General features: G+C 39.6%; 3 protein-coding genes and 1 long non-coding RNA gene across 4 annotated transcripts; 2 read left to right on the forward strand and 2 right to left on the reverse strand.

Annotated features, from left to right (window-relative positions):
• Positions 1-481: 481 nt before the first annotated feature.
• Positions 482-1329, reverse strand: LOC131328522 (uncharacterized). The gene is made up of 3 exons (XM_058361460.1): positions 972-1329; positions 618-860; positions 482-567 (listed from the first exon to the last, which is right to left on the reverse strand). Exons 1-3 carry the CDS (start codon positions 1327-1329, stop codon positions 482-484), a joined length of 687 nt encoding a protein of 228 aa, XP_058217443.1.
• A 3774-nt stretch (positions 1330-5103) lies between these two features.
• LOC131328523 (uncharacterized) lies at positions 5104-5740 on the forward strand. The gene is made up of 2 exons (XM_058361461.1): positions 5104-5154; positions 5348-5740. Exons 1-2 carry the CDS (start codon positions 5104-5106, stop codon positions 5738-5740), a joined length of 444 nt encoding a protein of 147 aa, XP_058217444.1.
• A 2144-nt stretch (positions 5741-7884) lies between these two features.
• Positions 7885-9767, forward strand: LOC131329913 (uncharacterized). Its single transcript, XR_009200881.1, has 3 exons — positions 7885-7943; positions 9016-9079; positions 9472-9767. It is a non-coding gene; the product is annotated as an uncharacterized LOC131329913 (long non-coding RNA).
• A 2236-nt stretch (positions 9768-12003) lies between these two features.
• On the reverse strand, positions 12004-13583 carry LOC131329914 (xyloglucan endotransglucosylase protein 1-like). The gene is made up of 3 exons (XM_058363337.1): positions 13308-13583; positions 12931-13124; positions 12004-12697 (listed from the first exon to the last, which is right to left on the reverse strand). Exons 1-3 carry the CDS (start codon positions 13578-13580, stop codon positions 12274-12276), a joined length of 891 nt encoding a protein of 296 aa, XP_058219320.1. The 5' UTR covers positions 13581-13583; the 3' UTR covers positions 12004-12273.
• Positions 13584-15650: the final 2067 nt, after the last annotated feature.

Raw genomic sequence — 15650 nt, forward strand, 5'->3', positions numbered from 1 at the left:
TGACGGATCTCCCATGAACTTTCGTAGCATAGAGACATGAAACACATCAGGTAACCGAGCCAACTCCACCGGTAATGCCAAACGATAAGCCGTAACCCCTACTCTCTCCACAATCTCGTAAGGACCTATGTATCTCGGTGCAAATTTTCCTTTCTTTTGGAAGCGAATAACCCCTTTCCAAGGTGAAACACGAATAAACACAAAGTCGCCCAATGCAAACTCTAACTCACGTCTCCGTTTATCCGCATAACTCTTTTGACGGCTCTGTGCAATTTTCAAACATTCTCTAATCAATCTAACACCATCTGCTGTTTGTTGTATTAACTTCGGACCCAATGGTTGCTCCTCAGTGGTTTGTTGCTCTAATTCTCGTTCCAACATACTCCTTTCACCCACATCCTCCCAACAAATTGGAGTCCTGCATCGTCTACCATACAAGGCCTCATATGGTGGCATGCCAATACTGCTTTGGTGACTGTTATTATAAGCGAATTCCGTCAACAACAAGTTCTCTTCCCAACCGCCACCAAAATCCAGAATACTCGCTCTCAGCATATCCTCTAGAATCTGTATAGTTCGTTTCGATTGACCATCAGTTTGTGGATGAAATGCAGTACTAAATTTCAAAGAAGTCCCCATAGCACGCTGCAAACTAAACCAAAATCTAGAAGTAAATTCAGGATCCTTGTCACTAACAATAGACATAGGTACCCCATGCAATCTGACAATCTCGTCAACATATAATTTAGCATATTTATCCGTGGTATACGTAGTCTTTACCGGCAAAAAGTGAGCTGACTTTGTTAATCGATCAACGATAACCCAAATGGAATCGTACCCTCCTTTTGAATGCGGCGAACCTGTCATAAAATCCATCGTCACATGATCCCATTTCCACTCCGGTATAGGAAGATTCTGCAACAAACCTACCGGTCTTTGCTGTTTTGCCTTCACTCGTTAACGAGTTTCACAGCCAGCCACATACTCCGCAATTTCCCTTTTCATACCACTCCACCAGAAATATTCTCTCAAATCACGATACAACTTAGTGCTTCCAGGGTGCATAGCATATGCAGAACAATGAGCTTCATCTAAAATTTCCTTCTTTAAAACCATATCATTTGGCAAACACATTCTCTTTCCAAACAAAATCATACCATCATCTCGAACACTGAACTCAGGCATTTTTCCCTTCTCTACACGCTGCTTGAACTCTTGCAAATCAGGATCCTGCCACTGCCCATCTCTGATCCAATCTATAAACAAAGGTCGAACACTGAAACGAGCTAACAAAGGTCCACCACTTTTCAGTGAAAACTCCACCCCCATATGTTTTAACTCAGTAATAATTGAAACTCTCAAACATCATATACATGCCAATCTTCCTGCTGTCTTTCGACTCAAAGCATCAGCGACCACATTTGCCTTACTTAGATGATAGTGTATAGAACGATCGTAGTCCTTTATCAACTCCATCCATCGTCGTTGCCTCAAATTTAACTCCTTCTGCGTGAACAAGTATTTTAAACTCTGATGATCACTATAAATCTCACACGATACTCCATACAAATAATGCCTCCATATTTTGAGAGCGAAAACCACGACCGCTAACTCCAAATCATGTGTTGGATAATTTTGTTCATGAACTTTCAACTGTCTCGACGCGTAAGCTATAACCTTACCCCGCTATATCAAAACACAACCCAATCCTTGCAATGAAGCGTCAGTGTAGACCACCAAATCCTCTGTACCAATCGGAATTGTCAAAACTGGTGCCGATACTAATCGTTTCTTCAACTCAAGAAAACTGTTCTCACACTCATAAGACCATAAAAATTTCACAGCTTTCCTAGTCAACTTTGTCATTGGCAAAGCAACAGCAGAAAAGCCATGAATAAACTTCCGATAATAACCCGCCAAGCCAAGAAAACTTCGAATCTCTGAAACATTTTTAGGACTTTCCCAATTAACCACCGCTTCTATCTTCTTAAGGTCCACACAAACTCTATCAGAAGAAATCACGTGCCCCAAGAATTCCACACCATCCAACTAGAACGTACATTTGCTAAGCTTCCCAAATAAATGATTGTCACGTAAGACCTGTAACACGATATGTAAATGATCCTCATGTTCCTCCTTGGTGCGAGAATATATCAGTATATCATCGATAAACACGATAACGAAAGTATCCAAGAATGGCCGAAATACCCGATTCATCAAATCCATGAAAACCGCTGGAGCATTGGTCAAAACGATCGGCATAACCAAAAACTCATAATGACCATACCTGGTACGAAAAGCTGTCTTTGTTACATCACTGTCCCTTACCTTAATCTGATGATAGCCCGATCTCAAATCAATTTGGAGAATACCGTAGCCCTGTGCAATTGATCAAACAAATCATCTATCCTCGGCAATGGATATTGGTTTCGAACTGTCACCTTGTTCAACTGTCGATAATCGATACACATACGCATGGAACCATCTTTCTTCTTGACAAATAAGACCGGTGTACCCCACGACGATATACTAGGCTGAATGAAACCCCGATCTAACAATTCTTTCAACTGCACGTTCAACTTAAGCAACTCTGCCGGCGCCATACGATACAGAGTAATAGATATCGGATTAGTACCCGGCAATAATTCAATAGTAAACTCAACCTCATGGTTTAGCATGATACCCGACAAGTCATCCGTAAATACATCCTCAAACTCATTAACAATTGGTATCTCCTCTAATGTAGGTGCTTTCTTTTTGGTGTCAACTACATAAGCAATATATCCCTTACAACCCTTACTCATCAAAGATTTGGCCTTAAATGCCGAAATAATACTTGTAGAACTCACTACTGAATCACCACAAAATTTTACCTTATCGCTATTTGGCAATTGAAATATAACTTCCTTACTAAAACAATCCACGACGGCATGATACCCCGATAAGAAATCCATACCCAAAATCACTTCAAAGTCAGTCATATCTAATGGTAACAAATCTACCAATAACCTCTTTCTCCCAACCACCAATCCACAACTCGCGTAACACATTAACAACTACTACCTCACCCACCGGTGTAGAAATAGCTAAAGCACTATTTAAAAGTTCAGCAGGCTTATCTAAATGTTTAATGAAAGCATTAGATACAAAAGAATGTGTAGACCCAGGGTCTAGCAATACACGTGCATAAGTACTAGAAACAACCAAAGTACCTGTCACTACCCCTTGCGAAGCTTGTGCCTCGTGACGTGTGATTGCAAACACTCTACCTGGTGCTGTAGAACTTCTAGCTCCCCCACCTCTACCTCCTTGCACACTACCCACAGAAGATGCCACTGGTGCTTGTGCTTAGGAACATTGCGCCGCCATGTGCCCTACCTCACCACAAGTAAAGCACCTGAAACCCTTTGTTGTATTCAGACAATCCCTCATCAAATGATCCATTGATCCACAGTTAAAACATCGACGAGTCATTGTTGTAGCACCACTCACTGTCTGTCTACTAAGTCCCTGTTCTGCCTTCCCCTTCCACCACCCTGTGGAACTCCCTTATGATTTCTCGAAATCTTGAGTTCTGGTAACCTGAGATTTTTAAACCCCACCCTTGCTAGTACCTCTTCCAGACTTACCAAATGCCGCTCCTTCTGTCTTGCTTTTCTTGTATGACTCCCGGCTATCATTATAGTCCTGAATATCCTTCCCTACCCTCCTAGCCATTTCCACCAACCGAGCATATTCCTTTTGTTCATAGGTAGTCAACTGAGCATATTCCTCTTGTTCCGATTGGTATAGAGGATTTGGTGGTCTACACTGACGCTTCATGGCAAGGATTGGGTTGTGTTTTGATGCAGCGGGGTAAGGTTATAGCTTATGCGTCGAGACAGTTGAAAGTTCATGAACAAAATTATCCAACACATGATTTGGAGTTAGCGGCTGTGGTTTTCGCTCTCAAAATATGGAGGCATTATTTGTATGGAGTATCGTGTGAGATTTACAGTGATCATCAGAGTTTAAAATAATTGTTCACGCAGAAGGAGTTAAATTTGAGGCAACGACGATGGATGGAGTTGATAAAGGACTACGATTGTTCTATACACTATCATCCAGGTAAGGCAAATGTGGTCGCTGATGCTTTGAGTCGAAAGACAGCAGGAAGATTGGCATGTATACGATGTTCGAGAGTTTCAATTTTTACTGAGTTGAAACACATGGGGGTAGAGTTTTCACTAAAAAGTGGTGGACCTTTGTTAGCTCGTTTCAGTGTTCGACTTTTGTTTATAGATCGGATCAGAGATCGGCAGTGGCAGGATCCTGATTTGCAAGAGTTCAGGCAGCGTGTAGAGAAGGGAAAAATGTCTGAGTTCAGTGTTCAGGATGATGTTATGATTTTGTTTGGAAAGAGAATGTGTTTGCCAAATGATATGGTTTTAAAGAAGGAAATTTTAGATGAAGCTTATTGTTCTGCATATGCTATGCATCCTGGAAGCACTAAGTTGTATCGTGATTTGAGAGAATATTTCTGGTGGAGTGGTATGAAAAGGGAAATTGCGGAGTATGTGGCTGGCTGTGAAACTCGTCAACGAGTGAAGGCAGAACATCAAAGACTGGTAGGTTTGTTACAGAATCTTCCTATACTGGAGTGGAAATGGGATCACGTGACGATGGATTTTGTGACAGGTTTGCCGCATTCAAAAGGAGGGTACGATTCCATTTGGGTTATCGTTGATCGATTAACAAAGTCAGCTCACTTTTTGCCAGTAAAGACTACGTATACCACGAATAAATATGCTAAATTATATGTTGACGAGATTGTCAGATTGCATGGGGCACCTATGTCTATTGTTAGTGACAGGGATCCTAAATTTACTTCTAGATTTTGGTTTAGTTTGCAGCGTGCTATGGGGACTTCTTTGAAATTTAGTACTGCATTTTATCCACAAACTGATGGTTAATTGGAACGAACTATACAGATTCTAGAGGATATGCTGAGAGCGAGTATTTTGGATTTTGGTGGCGGTTGGGAAGAGAACTTGTCGTTGGCGGAATTCGCTTATAATAACAGTCACCAAAGCAGTATTGGCATGCCACCATATGAGGCCTTGTATGGTAGACGATGCAGGACTCCGATTTGTTGGGAGGATATGGGTGAAAGGAGTATGTTGGAATGAGAGTTAGAGCAACAAACCACTGAGAAGCAACCATTGGGTCCGGAATTAATACAACAAACGGCAGATGGTGTTAGTTTGATTAGAGAACGTTTGAAAATTGCACAGAGCCGTCAAAAGAGTTATGCGGATAAACAGAGAGGTGAGTTAGAGTTTGCATTGGGCGACTTTGTGTTTATTAGTGTTTCACCTTGGAAAGGGTTATTCGCTTTCAAAAGAAAGTAAAATTGGCACCGAGATACATAGGTCCTTACGAGATTGTGGAGAGAGTAGGGGTTACGGCTTATCGTTTGGCATTACCGGTGGAGTTGGCTCGGTTACACGACGTGTTTCATGTCTCTATGCTACGGAAGTTTGTGGGAGATCCGTCACTTATTCTGGAATCGGAACTGTTAGAACTTTCTGAGGATTTGTCTTACGAGAAGACACCGGTTGAGATTCTTGGTCGGAAGGAGCAGGTTTTACGTTCTAAGGTGATACCCTACGTGAAAGTATTATGGCGGAATCATAAGGTCAAGGAGGCTACGTGGGAGGGTGAGGAGTCGATGAAACAAAAGTATCTGCATTTGTTTTAGTCAGGTAATTCAATTTCGGGACGAAATTTTCTAAGGGGGGGAGAGCTGTAATACCTGCTTCGTTTGCTCCGATGATAATGTGGAATAATACCCCAAGCGTAGGGCTTAACACGTCGATTGAAGCATAATAAACCGAAAATCCGGGATCGTACCCAAGGGAATAATTATATGGCTTGATCGGATTTGTAGATGCAAGTAAGGGCTTTCGGCTTTAAGACAGCCAACTTTGTTTCACTTTAAACGGTGGAAATAAAAGGCTAAATTAAAAAAACGAATTAACTAGAGAAAAGATAGGCTAGGTCTAGGAATTATTAACACTCAAGACTCGAACTAAATCGCACTCTTCACCCAATTACACAATTTAAGATACTCGATTATAGTTCTCAAATCGGAAGATAAAATGATTTGAGAACCAAGCTAGCTCTAGAATTCATTTGGCAAATACCTCGAGCGACAGAGCTCTAAGCATCATGTGTGGTGGGTAGGCGATGCTCCCACCTACACATGATCAAAGAGGTTAACACCTCGGTAATTTGACAAACAAACTCGAACCCCATATCAATTTTCAAATCAAAGTTTAAAGCTTTATTGGGTGCAAAATGCAATTTTCACCCGAGCCATGAGGTGCTAATCACCCCATGACCTAACCCTTGAAACTACTCACTCATATCTAGAGAGATAAAAGCAAGCAAAAATCTACTCAACATAATTGAAAAGCAACACTAGAAGAAAATTAGAGATTAAGATAGATCGGGAGAAAATAAACAACTTTAATTAAAGCGATAATATCAAAAAGTAACAACTAAGTGCAGAAATTGAAATATTCAAAACTGAAAAATGAAGAACACTCAAGAACAATAAGAACAATTTGAATCTAGATCTAGATCTAAAATTAGGTAAGCAAATCTAATTCTTCTTGTTTTACAAAATTATGACATAAGCTTTTATACCTCTAAGATCCGCACCTGGAATATTCCCTAGATACTCTGAAAATTCGCCCTTAAGTCTCTCGGCATCGATGGCAACGGCTTTAGAGTGCTCTGCTAAGGGGCTCGGCATCGATATAAAACATTTCCTTCCATCGATGCCGAGATGGATAAGAGACTGGACCACTAAGGGGCTCGGCATCGATGTAACAAATGGAATCCCATCGATGCCGAGCTCAATAGCTCAGAATTCTGCCTTGGCTGCCTTCCTCTTGCTCGGGCAATGACAGGTTCTGCTCGGGCCAAAAATGCTTTCTGCTCGGGCAAATCAGGTTCTGCCTTGGCCATCCAGCTTCTGCAGCATCTTATTTTCATTCTCTAAACTTAAGTAAAGATTGCATTTTAAACCTTTCTTTTACCTTTTCTTTACTTTAATTTATTTAATGAAAATAAGGAAGTACCCCCCATTTGGAAACAATGGCATTACCAGAATTTTAAGATTTCAATCCAATCAAAATATTGACCCCCAGCTTTTAGTGTAAAACAGAAAACAACACACTTTTCTATCGAATAAATGGCTCAAAACATGACCTTAATCTTTGAATAAAACCTTGCAATTTTGAAGTTGCTCTTAGAAAAATTCAAGAATCAATTACCGCCATTTTTTATCTCGAAAATCGATATTTTTTCGAAAAGTGATTTTTCCATACTTAGACAGATTTTCAGGGGCCGACAGGGTCTTCATTGGTTCCTCGGGTACTTGGACGCACTCGGGCCATGGATGATGTCAAAATATGCTTTATTCACACGATTTACCTGAAAGCACTAAAAACATACCTTATGAGTAAACACAATTAAGAAGCAACTAATTAAGCGATGAAATTAACTAAAACAAGATACTAGCGCACCCTGCATTGCATTAACGGGTGCTTATCAATACCCACCCCAAATATTTCGGTATTTCAATTACTTTTAATTGAATTATATGTTTTGGGGGTTAAAACCGTAAACAATAGAACTTGCGAGGGTCTTATAGGTGATTTGCGATTAAAACATAAGTTAACAATAGGTCTCGCTTGCACACGATAATCTTTATATAGGTTTACAAGTATCCTGGGGAGATATTTCTCCCCATTCTTCTCTCTTACGTGTATGTGTACGTGTAGAGAGAGAGAGAGAGAGAGAGAGAGAGAGAGACGGTTGGAAAGAGGAGAAGAAAAAGCGAAGAAGAGAAAGAGGAGAAAAACCCTAGTTTGTTCTTCACAAAATTATTCAAGGTATCTAGAAAACTTGTTAATTTCTGATATTTTTACTAAGGATTCAATAGTTTGTCTATTGTATTGTGTTAAATGTTCAGAATTTTCTGAGAAATATGAAAAAAGATAAAAATCGCAAACCAAGCTGTAGTAGGATTCCTATTTTTGAGCAAACAGCTTACAGAGCTGCGTCTTTCATTAATGTTTTTATGGTTAAATGATTCTCTTGATTATGGGTCCTTTTGGGTTTGGAAGATCGATAAATTGGTGATGTTTTGGCTTTAGAATTACTAAAAAGTATTAAGTATTCGATTTTTTATGAATTTTCGAACATAAACTGTTCTGCTGGAAATTGTGTTGCTCTGCTCAAAATTTCTGAGTTCGGGGGTGATTTTGACTAGGTTTCTTTGTTGTGAAAAATCAAGGAAAAATCAGGGATGAACTTTGATGAGTGATAATGGTGTGTACCAAATTTGGGATTTATTAGATGTATATTCTAGGTTTGGCGGAATTTTCAAGTTGGTGTGATCCTGCTGGATTTTGTATTTGTGGCTCCGACATGTCTTGGGAAAAACAGTCATATCTTTTAGCTCGGGTATCGAGTTTGCGCACCGATTTTTGATTTGGAAACTAGACTCCTATGAATTTCTGAATATGTAGGGTTTGTGGCTTGTTTTGTTATAAGTTAAATCAATTTTTGGTTTGAAGTTGGTGGACGTGCAAAATCTGTAATCTTGGACAGTTGTGTAAGTAACTTCGGACAAGCATAACTTTATCATCCGGACACTATGTTGGGAAAATTTTATATCAAAATTCATGTACCGGAAGTGCACTTTCTAACGTTGGTGGTCTCATGAACTAGTTCTAAACCTATTAAATGTTATGATCATTCTAAGACAGATTGGTTGTGGAATATGTTGTCTTTTTGGAGAATTGGGAAGTGTTTGAGTTTCACACTTATCGTGGGATACTTTTAGGTATGGACTTGGACATATTTGCATCCGTTAGACATTGTTTAGCTTCTTATTAGCTTTATAACATTGTGCCAAGTATTCGTTGAATTAGTAACTAATATGAGTTAACTGGTGGCTAGGTAAAGAGTCGGTCATTCGGGAGGTGCCGAAACCTTAGTTTGGCATACTTCGGTCGACACAAAGGTGAGTGTGTTTGATATGGTTATGTTTAATAAAGTATTACATGGTGGTGATTGTATATCATGCTAATTGGGATTTAGTTAATGATATGTATTTGTTGGGTGTTGATTGTACTCGCTAAAGGATTGTGGAGTGAGTCACACCATATTGTGGGCCATGCCGTCTAATTAACGGTGAATGGGAGTGTGGTGTGCGGGACACAATACCTTGGATACATGGGATGTGGCAGACGTGCCACTGTATGTTGGTGTTTACACATGTGGTTATACGATTGAGTACTTATGTTGAGTTTTGTGTGGTTTACATTCAAGTGAGATATTCCTTCGAACTCTGTGGTATTTTATTGAATGTATTCTATATCTCACACACTCTGGTTTTTCTTTTTGGATTGCCAGGTCACAGGTGGTCGTAGAGTTGGTCCACTACCGGTCGGCATTTTGGGGACACTTGGATTAGTATCGAGTGTTGATATTTTTGGGTCGAGTTGGTTGTAATGGGTCAAACTCTAAGTTTTGTTAAACTCATTTTGTAACTAAGATTGTCAAGTACTTTATGATTTCAAGTTTTTAATTATGTGGGAAACTCTGTTAATGTTTTAATTACTTATGTTGGGATAAGAGGCAGCAACTTATGTATTATGTAAGTTTGTAAAATTGTTGACACATTGTTTATGTTAAAGTTAAGTCTTCCGTTGGGGTTTTACTCTGTTATGTGCATGGTTTATCATTTAGATTTTGTTCTTTGGTGTGGAATGCCACGTGGTCGTGTCGGTTCGGGCCCACTTCGGGTGTCATTCCGGGACGAGGTATGACAACAGCCCTCGTTGCCGCCTTTTCTGGACATGCCGGTGATAGCTTGTTCTCCAGCACCCCCCATTCCTCTGTGGTGTTATGTACTGGTTGCTTTGCCATCGCCGGGGGACTCATTGTCGATGCTACATCGCTTGTTCGTGAGTACCTTTGGTCATATTTGCATCAGCGTGATTATTTTTGGGGCGATCTACGTTGTGTATTTGGCTTTTTGCTGACGTTGGCGTGATCCATCACCTTGCCAGCCCCCAGGTTCCAGAGGCCCGCTGTCCCACCCTCACTCCGTGTCCAGCTCGTCCAGCTCTGAAGGCCAGACACCAGACCAGTCACCTCCGTCGACACCACTACATTACCCCTTCAACATTGGTACTGATCCTGGTTTGGGTGATTTCATCCCCAGTGGCTTTGGCTTTGGGTTTTGATCAGGAAATGAAAAAGTCATCTATTTTTCATGTTAACAATGAATTTAATTTGTAGTTTTTGTGACTTTGGGGTTTTTTTTTCCTTTTTCCCCCGGAGTTGGTCATCCACCGGTAATTAGAAGGAGAGAGGGAGAGAGATGCAAGTAGAGAGTGGGGATGTTATGTCAATTACATGTGTCAATAAGGAACTTAACCTCTCATCTTTTCCCTAATCTTATGTTACCAATGTAAGGAACACTTTGACATACATTTCCGCAAACAATTTCACATGGGATGGAATCTCAATTAAATGATAAAAAAAAATGTCAATTTATATTGGAGTCCTGCAAAAACATGAGATATTCCATCCCTTTCATACATCGATTTGTTTTCGTCCAATTTTATAGTTAGCTAGTTGTTCAGTGGGTTTCCGTTGATGAACTCTCTCATTTAGTTGACTGGGCTTGAAAATTACAGAGTAGCTAAATTATAAATGTCACGTCCTCGATTTTTAACATAAATAAAAATCCTCACATTTATTTACATAATACCCCAAAGAGTTTATTTCCCATTCACCGAACCTAAGTTTCAAAAATTACAGTTTAAGGCACCACTGCCAGATATCACATAGTAATAAGTTGGAAAGGAGAATTAAGTGTTTATAGATACTCATCGTCTATTAGTTTACATTACATACCCAAAATATGATGTACCAAGATGCCAATGCCACTCTACTAAATCGGCTTTCAAAAAGAATGCACTTGTATGCATGCACACCACTTCATGCTATTGCTTCGCAATCGCATGCACCTGAAAATCACTACAAAAAAATCATTCTATAACAACGATCGAAAGCGTTGCCAAAAAATTCAAAAACCATTGGTAGAGACCCATTTAGGATATACCAACGGTTGGAGAACCGTCGGTCAAACCAATGCAATATATCCGTTGCTATAGAGGTATAGCAACGGTTTTGACAAGCGTTGGTATAGATTTTTTTTACCAACGGTTTCATTAGCAACTCTTATAACCGTTGCTAAAGGCAATTTTCATTTTTTTAAAAACCAACCACTGTGTGACGTAAGCCTCCACGTGGCAGCCACATGTTGCCCGCATGGCGCTGACGTGGCACCCACGTGACAGCCTACATGGCACCCGCGTGGCAGCGCGAAATATTCTTGCTCCTCCTGAGAATCGAACCTCCGACCTCGTGTGTGCACGCGCATGCGCGAACCAACTTTGCTAGCCCATAACTTGTGAAAAATCATACACTTTTTAATATTTATACTATACTAACCGGATTTTTTTAATCCTTTTTTTTTAAATCCGGTTTCTACTAACGGTTAATGAAAACCGATGCTATAGTCCAGTTTATAGTAACGGTTATTGGAAACCGTTGCTATAGTCCAGTTTTTAGTAACGGTTAATGAAAACCATTGCTTTAGTGTTGTAATCTACTAACGGTCACATGAAAACTGTTGCTATAGTCCTCTTTCTAGTAACGTTTTATAAACCGTTACTATACACCATCTATACTGACGGTTTTTTCAACCGTTGCGAAAAAAACCGTTGGGAGATCCTAAATTTCTTGTAGTGAATAAAAGGTTGAACTACACTAGCCCAGTAGATAAATTTACACAACTATTATATGCAAATGGGATGACAGGTAGAATGAATAACGGAAGTAGGTACGGTATCTCAAACGTGAAACAAAACATGACTGGTAATTATTCAATCGTCGATTACGGAGTTTAAGTACAATGACCATGCTCTAAGATTTTAGTCTAACCACGAAGATTTGCCATCCATACGACTTACTCACCAATTCCCTAACTCCTTATCCTATTCCGCATAACCTATCCGATATCTTTTCAATCTTGCATTTGCGATATTGCGTAAGATTTAATTTGAATGTAAAGAATAAAGAATTTCCCCTGAGGTTGTGATTTCAAAATGAGGGGAGAAGGGGATCATCAAGAACACATGCTCACTGCAGAAACCTTGGACGTTTGCATTCAGGGGGAAGTCCTTGACTAAACCGTTTGATGTCGGTGCAGTAATCGTAAACCATAAAATGCTTCTGCACCCGGCGCAGTTTTTTCCGGGCTTCGTTGTCCAATTCTTCGGTTTGCCATGCTTGAGTAGTACTTGTACTTAGTGAATTGGTAGACTCAGAAGTACCACGTGAAGATGATCCAGATGAGTCTATGCAAGCATTTGCATAGAATTTCCTATAGGAAGCAGTGAAAGGAGCTTCCGTCCAATTGGTCTTCACTCTCCCACCTTCTGTTGCCCACGCATCTGCATTCCAGATCGTCGAGTACACTGCCATCGCTTGGCTATTTGGGAATGGAACCCCGATCGCTTCGTTGTTGTTGAATAACCTTATTGGAATATCATCCACCATGAGACTGGATTTACAAGAATCGATCCCAGAAGTATTAGAAAGCAGTTAAGAAGCTAACGCAATTGGAAACGAAAAAATCAATCTGGGATGAAATGGCAAATATCTGAGGAGATTGAAGATCAAAAGCTGGTCGAGAAACTAAAGTAGAATTTTTAAAAGCTTATAGACGCCACATTGTTCTGCATAAAACAATTTCAGTAACATTGCACATGTGAGAGCTGAGGATAGATATGTTACATGATGCGTTGAGAATTCCAAACGACGGTGTACTTGTGGAAGGATGTCGTGGGATCGAACCAGAGATAAAACTGTTGTTCCCGGTCGCCTTGGCCTTTGGCGAAGATATTTGTATGAAGTAGATATGGTTGTCCGGTCAGATTGCCTAAAAATTCAAAGTCAATCTCATCGTGTCTTCGTTCGTGAGAGGATAACTGGATAGAAGTAAGAGAGTCATATTTAGTTAATAGCACCATATAATTCTCGGGGAAGAAAAAACCAAATTTAAGATATATAGGTCTTTTCTGTCAACATATTTTGTGCGTATAATAACGTCGAAAAAAAAAGGGAAACTGAATTGTGATAGGCTGATAGTAGGGTTAAAATACGGGGCTTACATAGAAAGTGGTGACAGTGCCAGCTGAATTGCCAGGGACAAGCTTGATATGCATTTCGAACTTACCGAACAGATACTTACTTTTGGAACGGAAGCCCGAGCCAGAGCAGTTATCTAATGACAACTTGATCATGTTGCCTCCATCGAGTATCTTAGCAAGGTTTTTGCCGAAAAAGATTTCAACATCGTGGTGGAAGTTATCAGCTGAGGCAGCCATTAGACTGGTCATGGACATTAGACCCAAAAGGAATACAGAGGAGGAAAGGGAGGACATTTTAGTGATAGAGATCTAGAAGACAGAGAGGCCAGATTGTATATATGTGCGTTTGATGGGTTGAAAGTTGGGGTTTTGAGGACGGGATTGGAGTAGAAAAGAAGTTTAAAGGGGAAAGTTGGAGTAGAAAAGAAGTTTACACGTTGTGTGTAGCTTCAATTGGTAGTCCAGCTAGTTAGCCTTCCCGGTGTGCACATATATGTTGAAACTGTTAACTCACATTTATGTTTCACAATTTGCATGTGGAAGCGGGCCGGGGTGAAACAGTGGAAATATAATTCAAGAACATCTTAAACTACTAAAATTTGAGAGATTAGGGTTTGAAAACTAGCGAAAATTGAGACGAAGGAAGAGGGTCGTCTACTCATTGATCTTACTGGAAAAATATGTAATTACTAAAGGTGCCAAATATGTGGCACCCTGCAGGCTGCACATACACCAATTTCAGTACTTAATCAGACTCGGTTAGTATGTTTCCTTGGGTCATGTTGAATTGTCAAGTGAAGTAACCACGAAGTGTTATTGTTTGGAAATTGATGTATAATATGGGATTTTTTTTTTATTGTTTCTTACATGAGTTTGCGGTAACAGCATGTGTTCATACATGAGGCGTACCGTGTCCTATCAATAATGCATGTAATCCGCCGTGACACATAAAAATTCACATAAGAATTAATACGAACACAGCTAAGTTATATGAAAATATGAAAAAGTGGGAGTAGATATGCGAAAATTACTGGGGAGTCCAGGGGTGAAAAACCAGGGTTCCCTAATAATTTTTAAAAAATCCTAACAGTATGAATGCGAATCACTAATTAATACTATCAATAAAAAATTACGTTAGCAATCAATCATATAACGCAGAGATATACGCGGAAAATCCTAAAATGGGTAAAAATCACGGGAATGAATCAAATCACTATAATCATTGTGCAGTTACAGATGTACCTATCCAAACGTAGTAAATCCTCACAACGTTTTAAGTACTACCTGCCGAGTCGCACGTTCACCGCACCAAATAATCTTGATTGCCAATGGCCTTGAGCCCACAAGCCTTCCGAACACATAACGAAAATCTCCTTTGGAATAGCGAACAAAACGTTGCTTTAATGTTATCACCTCCACCCGCCGCATATATATAACCTTGTATATAGTCTGTAGTCCCCTCTATTTTTCTTGCTGTGCCTTTTTCTTTTATACGGCTGCACTTTTTTTAACCTAGGCACAGGAACTAACAAGTCCATATATAGATATCTTTGTCACGCTGCTTTTCTTTTAAAATAACAGGAGGCTAGGTGCCGATTGATAAAGAGCCGGATTGATCCGTCCATCGATCCATCTTTGCTAAAATTCGTCTCGTTGAAGCAGACTTTCTTTTCATCCAAAACGCTCTCTCTCAATTACAAAATAATAATGATTCCTTCTACTCTAATCTTATACAGACTCACTAGCCTATAAAAAGTAACAAAATTATAACTCGATATAAAATATGTGTTTTGTTGTACGAAATTATCAATACAATTAAGACTACAGAATTTGGTCCTTATAAGAAGCACCCAACACCTCCATAACAACACATGTAGAGGTGACAAATGGATCGTGTTGTCTCGTGTAAGCAAATTAATTACTTCTGTACCTAGCTAACATATTTCGTGCCTTGTCGTATCGTGCTACGGCATTAAAATATTCTAGATCAGTCTGATAGTTAAACAAGATACAATCTGTGTCGTGTCAGATTTCAAGTCGAGAGGTCCAAGTAAGGAAAGTGACCTTTTTCTCTGATGGTTTTTGAAAATTAAATTTGATTCCTCCAAGTTTTGTAGAATGTTTTAACAGATTCTACACCTAGCTATAAGTCTGTTGAGAGCAAATATTTCAATCAACATATGTACTGCAAATATTTTTTTTATAACCAAGTATCCGGATCAACTTACGTGCATCTCCACTAAATCTATCTTTCACTAGTGAGGGCTCTACTTGAAGCCGAAACAAATGTTCCATATGAACTGCCCTCAAATGAATTGATAACATCTTAGCGGTTTTGAACCAGAAACTTTAGAATCGAGCAAA

The sequence above is a fragment of the Rhododendron vialii genome, chromosome 6a (genome assembly GCF_030253575.1).
Source record: "Rhododendron vialii isolate Sample 1 chromosome 6a, ASM3025357v1".
Taxonomy (NCBI): domain Eukaryota; kingdom Viridiplantae; phylum Streptophyta; class Magnoliopsida; order Ericales; family Ericaceae; genus Rhododendron; species Rhododendron vialii.

Bases quoted from the DNA above. Each gene is read 5' to 3' on its own strand.
- LOC131328523 (XM_058361461.1), top strand. From the start codon at position 5,104: ATGGTAGACGATGCAGGACTCCGATTTGTTGGGAGGATATGGGTGAAA. The intron at 5,155-5,347 runs GTATGTTGGAAT...TGTGTTTATTAG, and splicing joins GGAGGATATGGGTGAAAGGA to TGTTTCACCTTGGAAAGGGT.
- LOC131328522 (XM_058361460.1), bottom strand. From the start codon at position 1,329: ATGGGGGTGGAGTTTTCACTGAAAAGTGGTGGACCTTTGTTAGCTCGT. The intron at 861-971 runs GTGAAACTCGTT...ATTTTATGACAG, and splicing joins TGCGGAGTATGTGGCTGGCT to GTTCGCCGCATTCAAAAGGA. The intron at 568-617 runs GTACTGCATTTC...CGAACTATACAG, and splicing joins GGGGACTTCTTTGAAATTTA to ATTCTAGAGGATATGCTGAG.
- LOC131329914 (XM_058363337.1), bottom strand. From the start codon at position 13,580: ATGTCCTCCCTTTCCTCCTCTGTATTCCTTTTGGGTCTAATGTCCATG. The intron at 13,125-13,307 runs GTAAGCCCCGTA...ACTTCTATCCAG, and splicing joins GCACTGTCACCACTTTCTAT to TTATCCTCTCACGAACGAAG. The intron at 12,698-12,930 runs GTAACATATCTA...TTGTAAATCCAG, and splicing joins TGGAATTCTCAACGCATCAT to TCTCATGGTGGATGATATTC.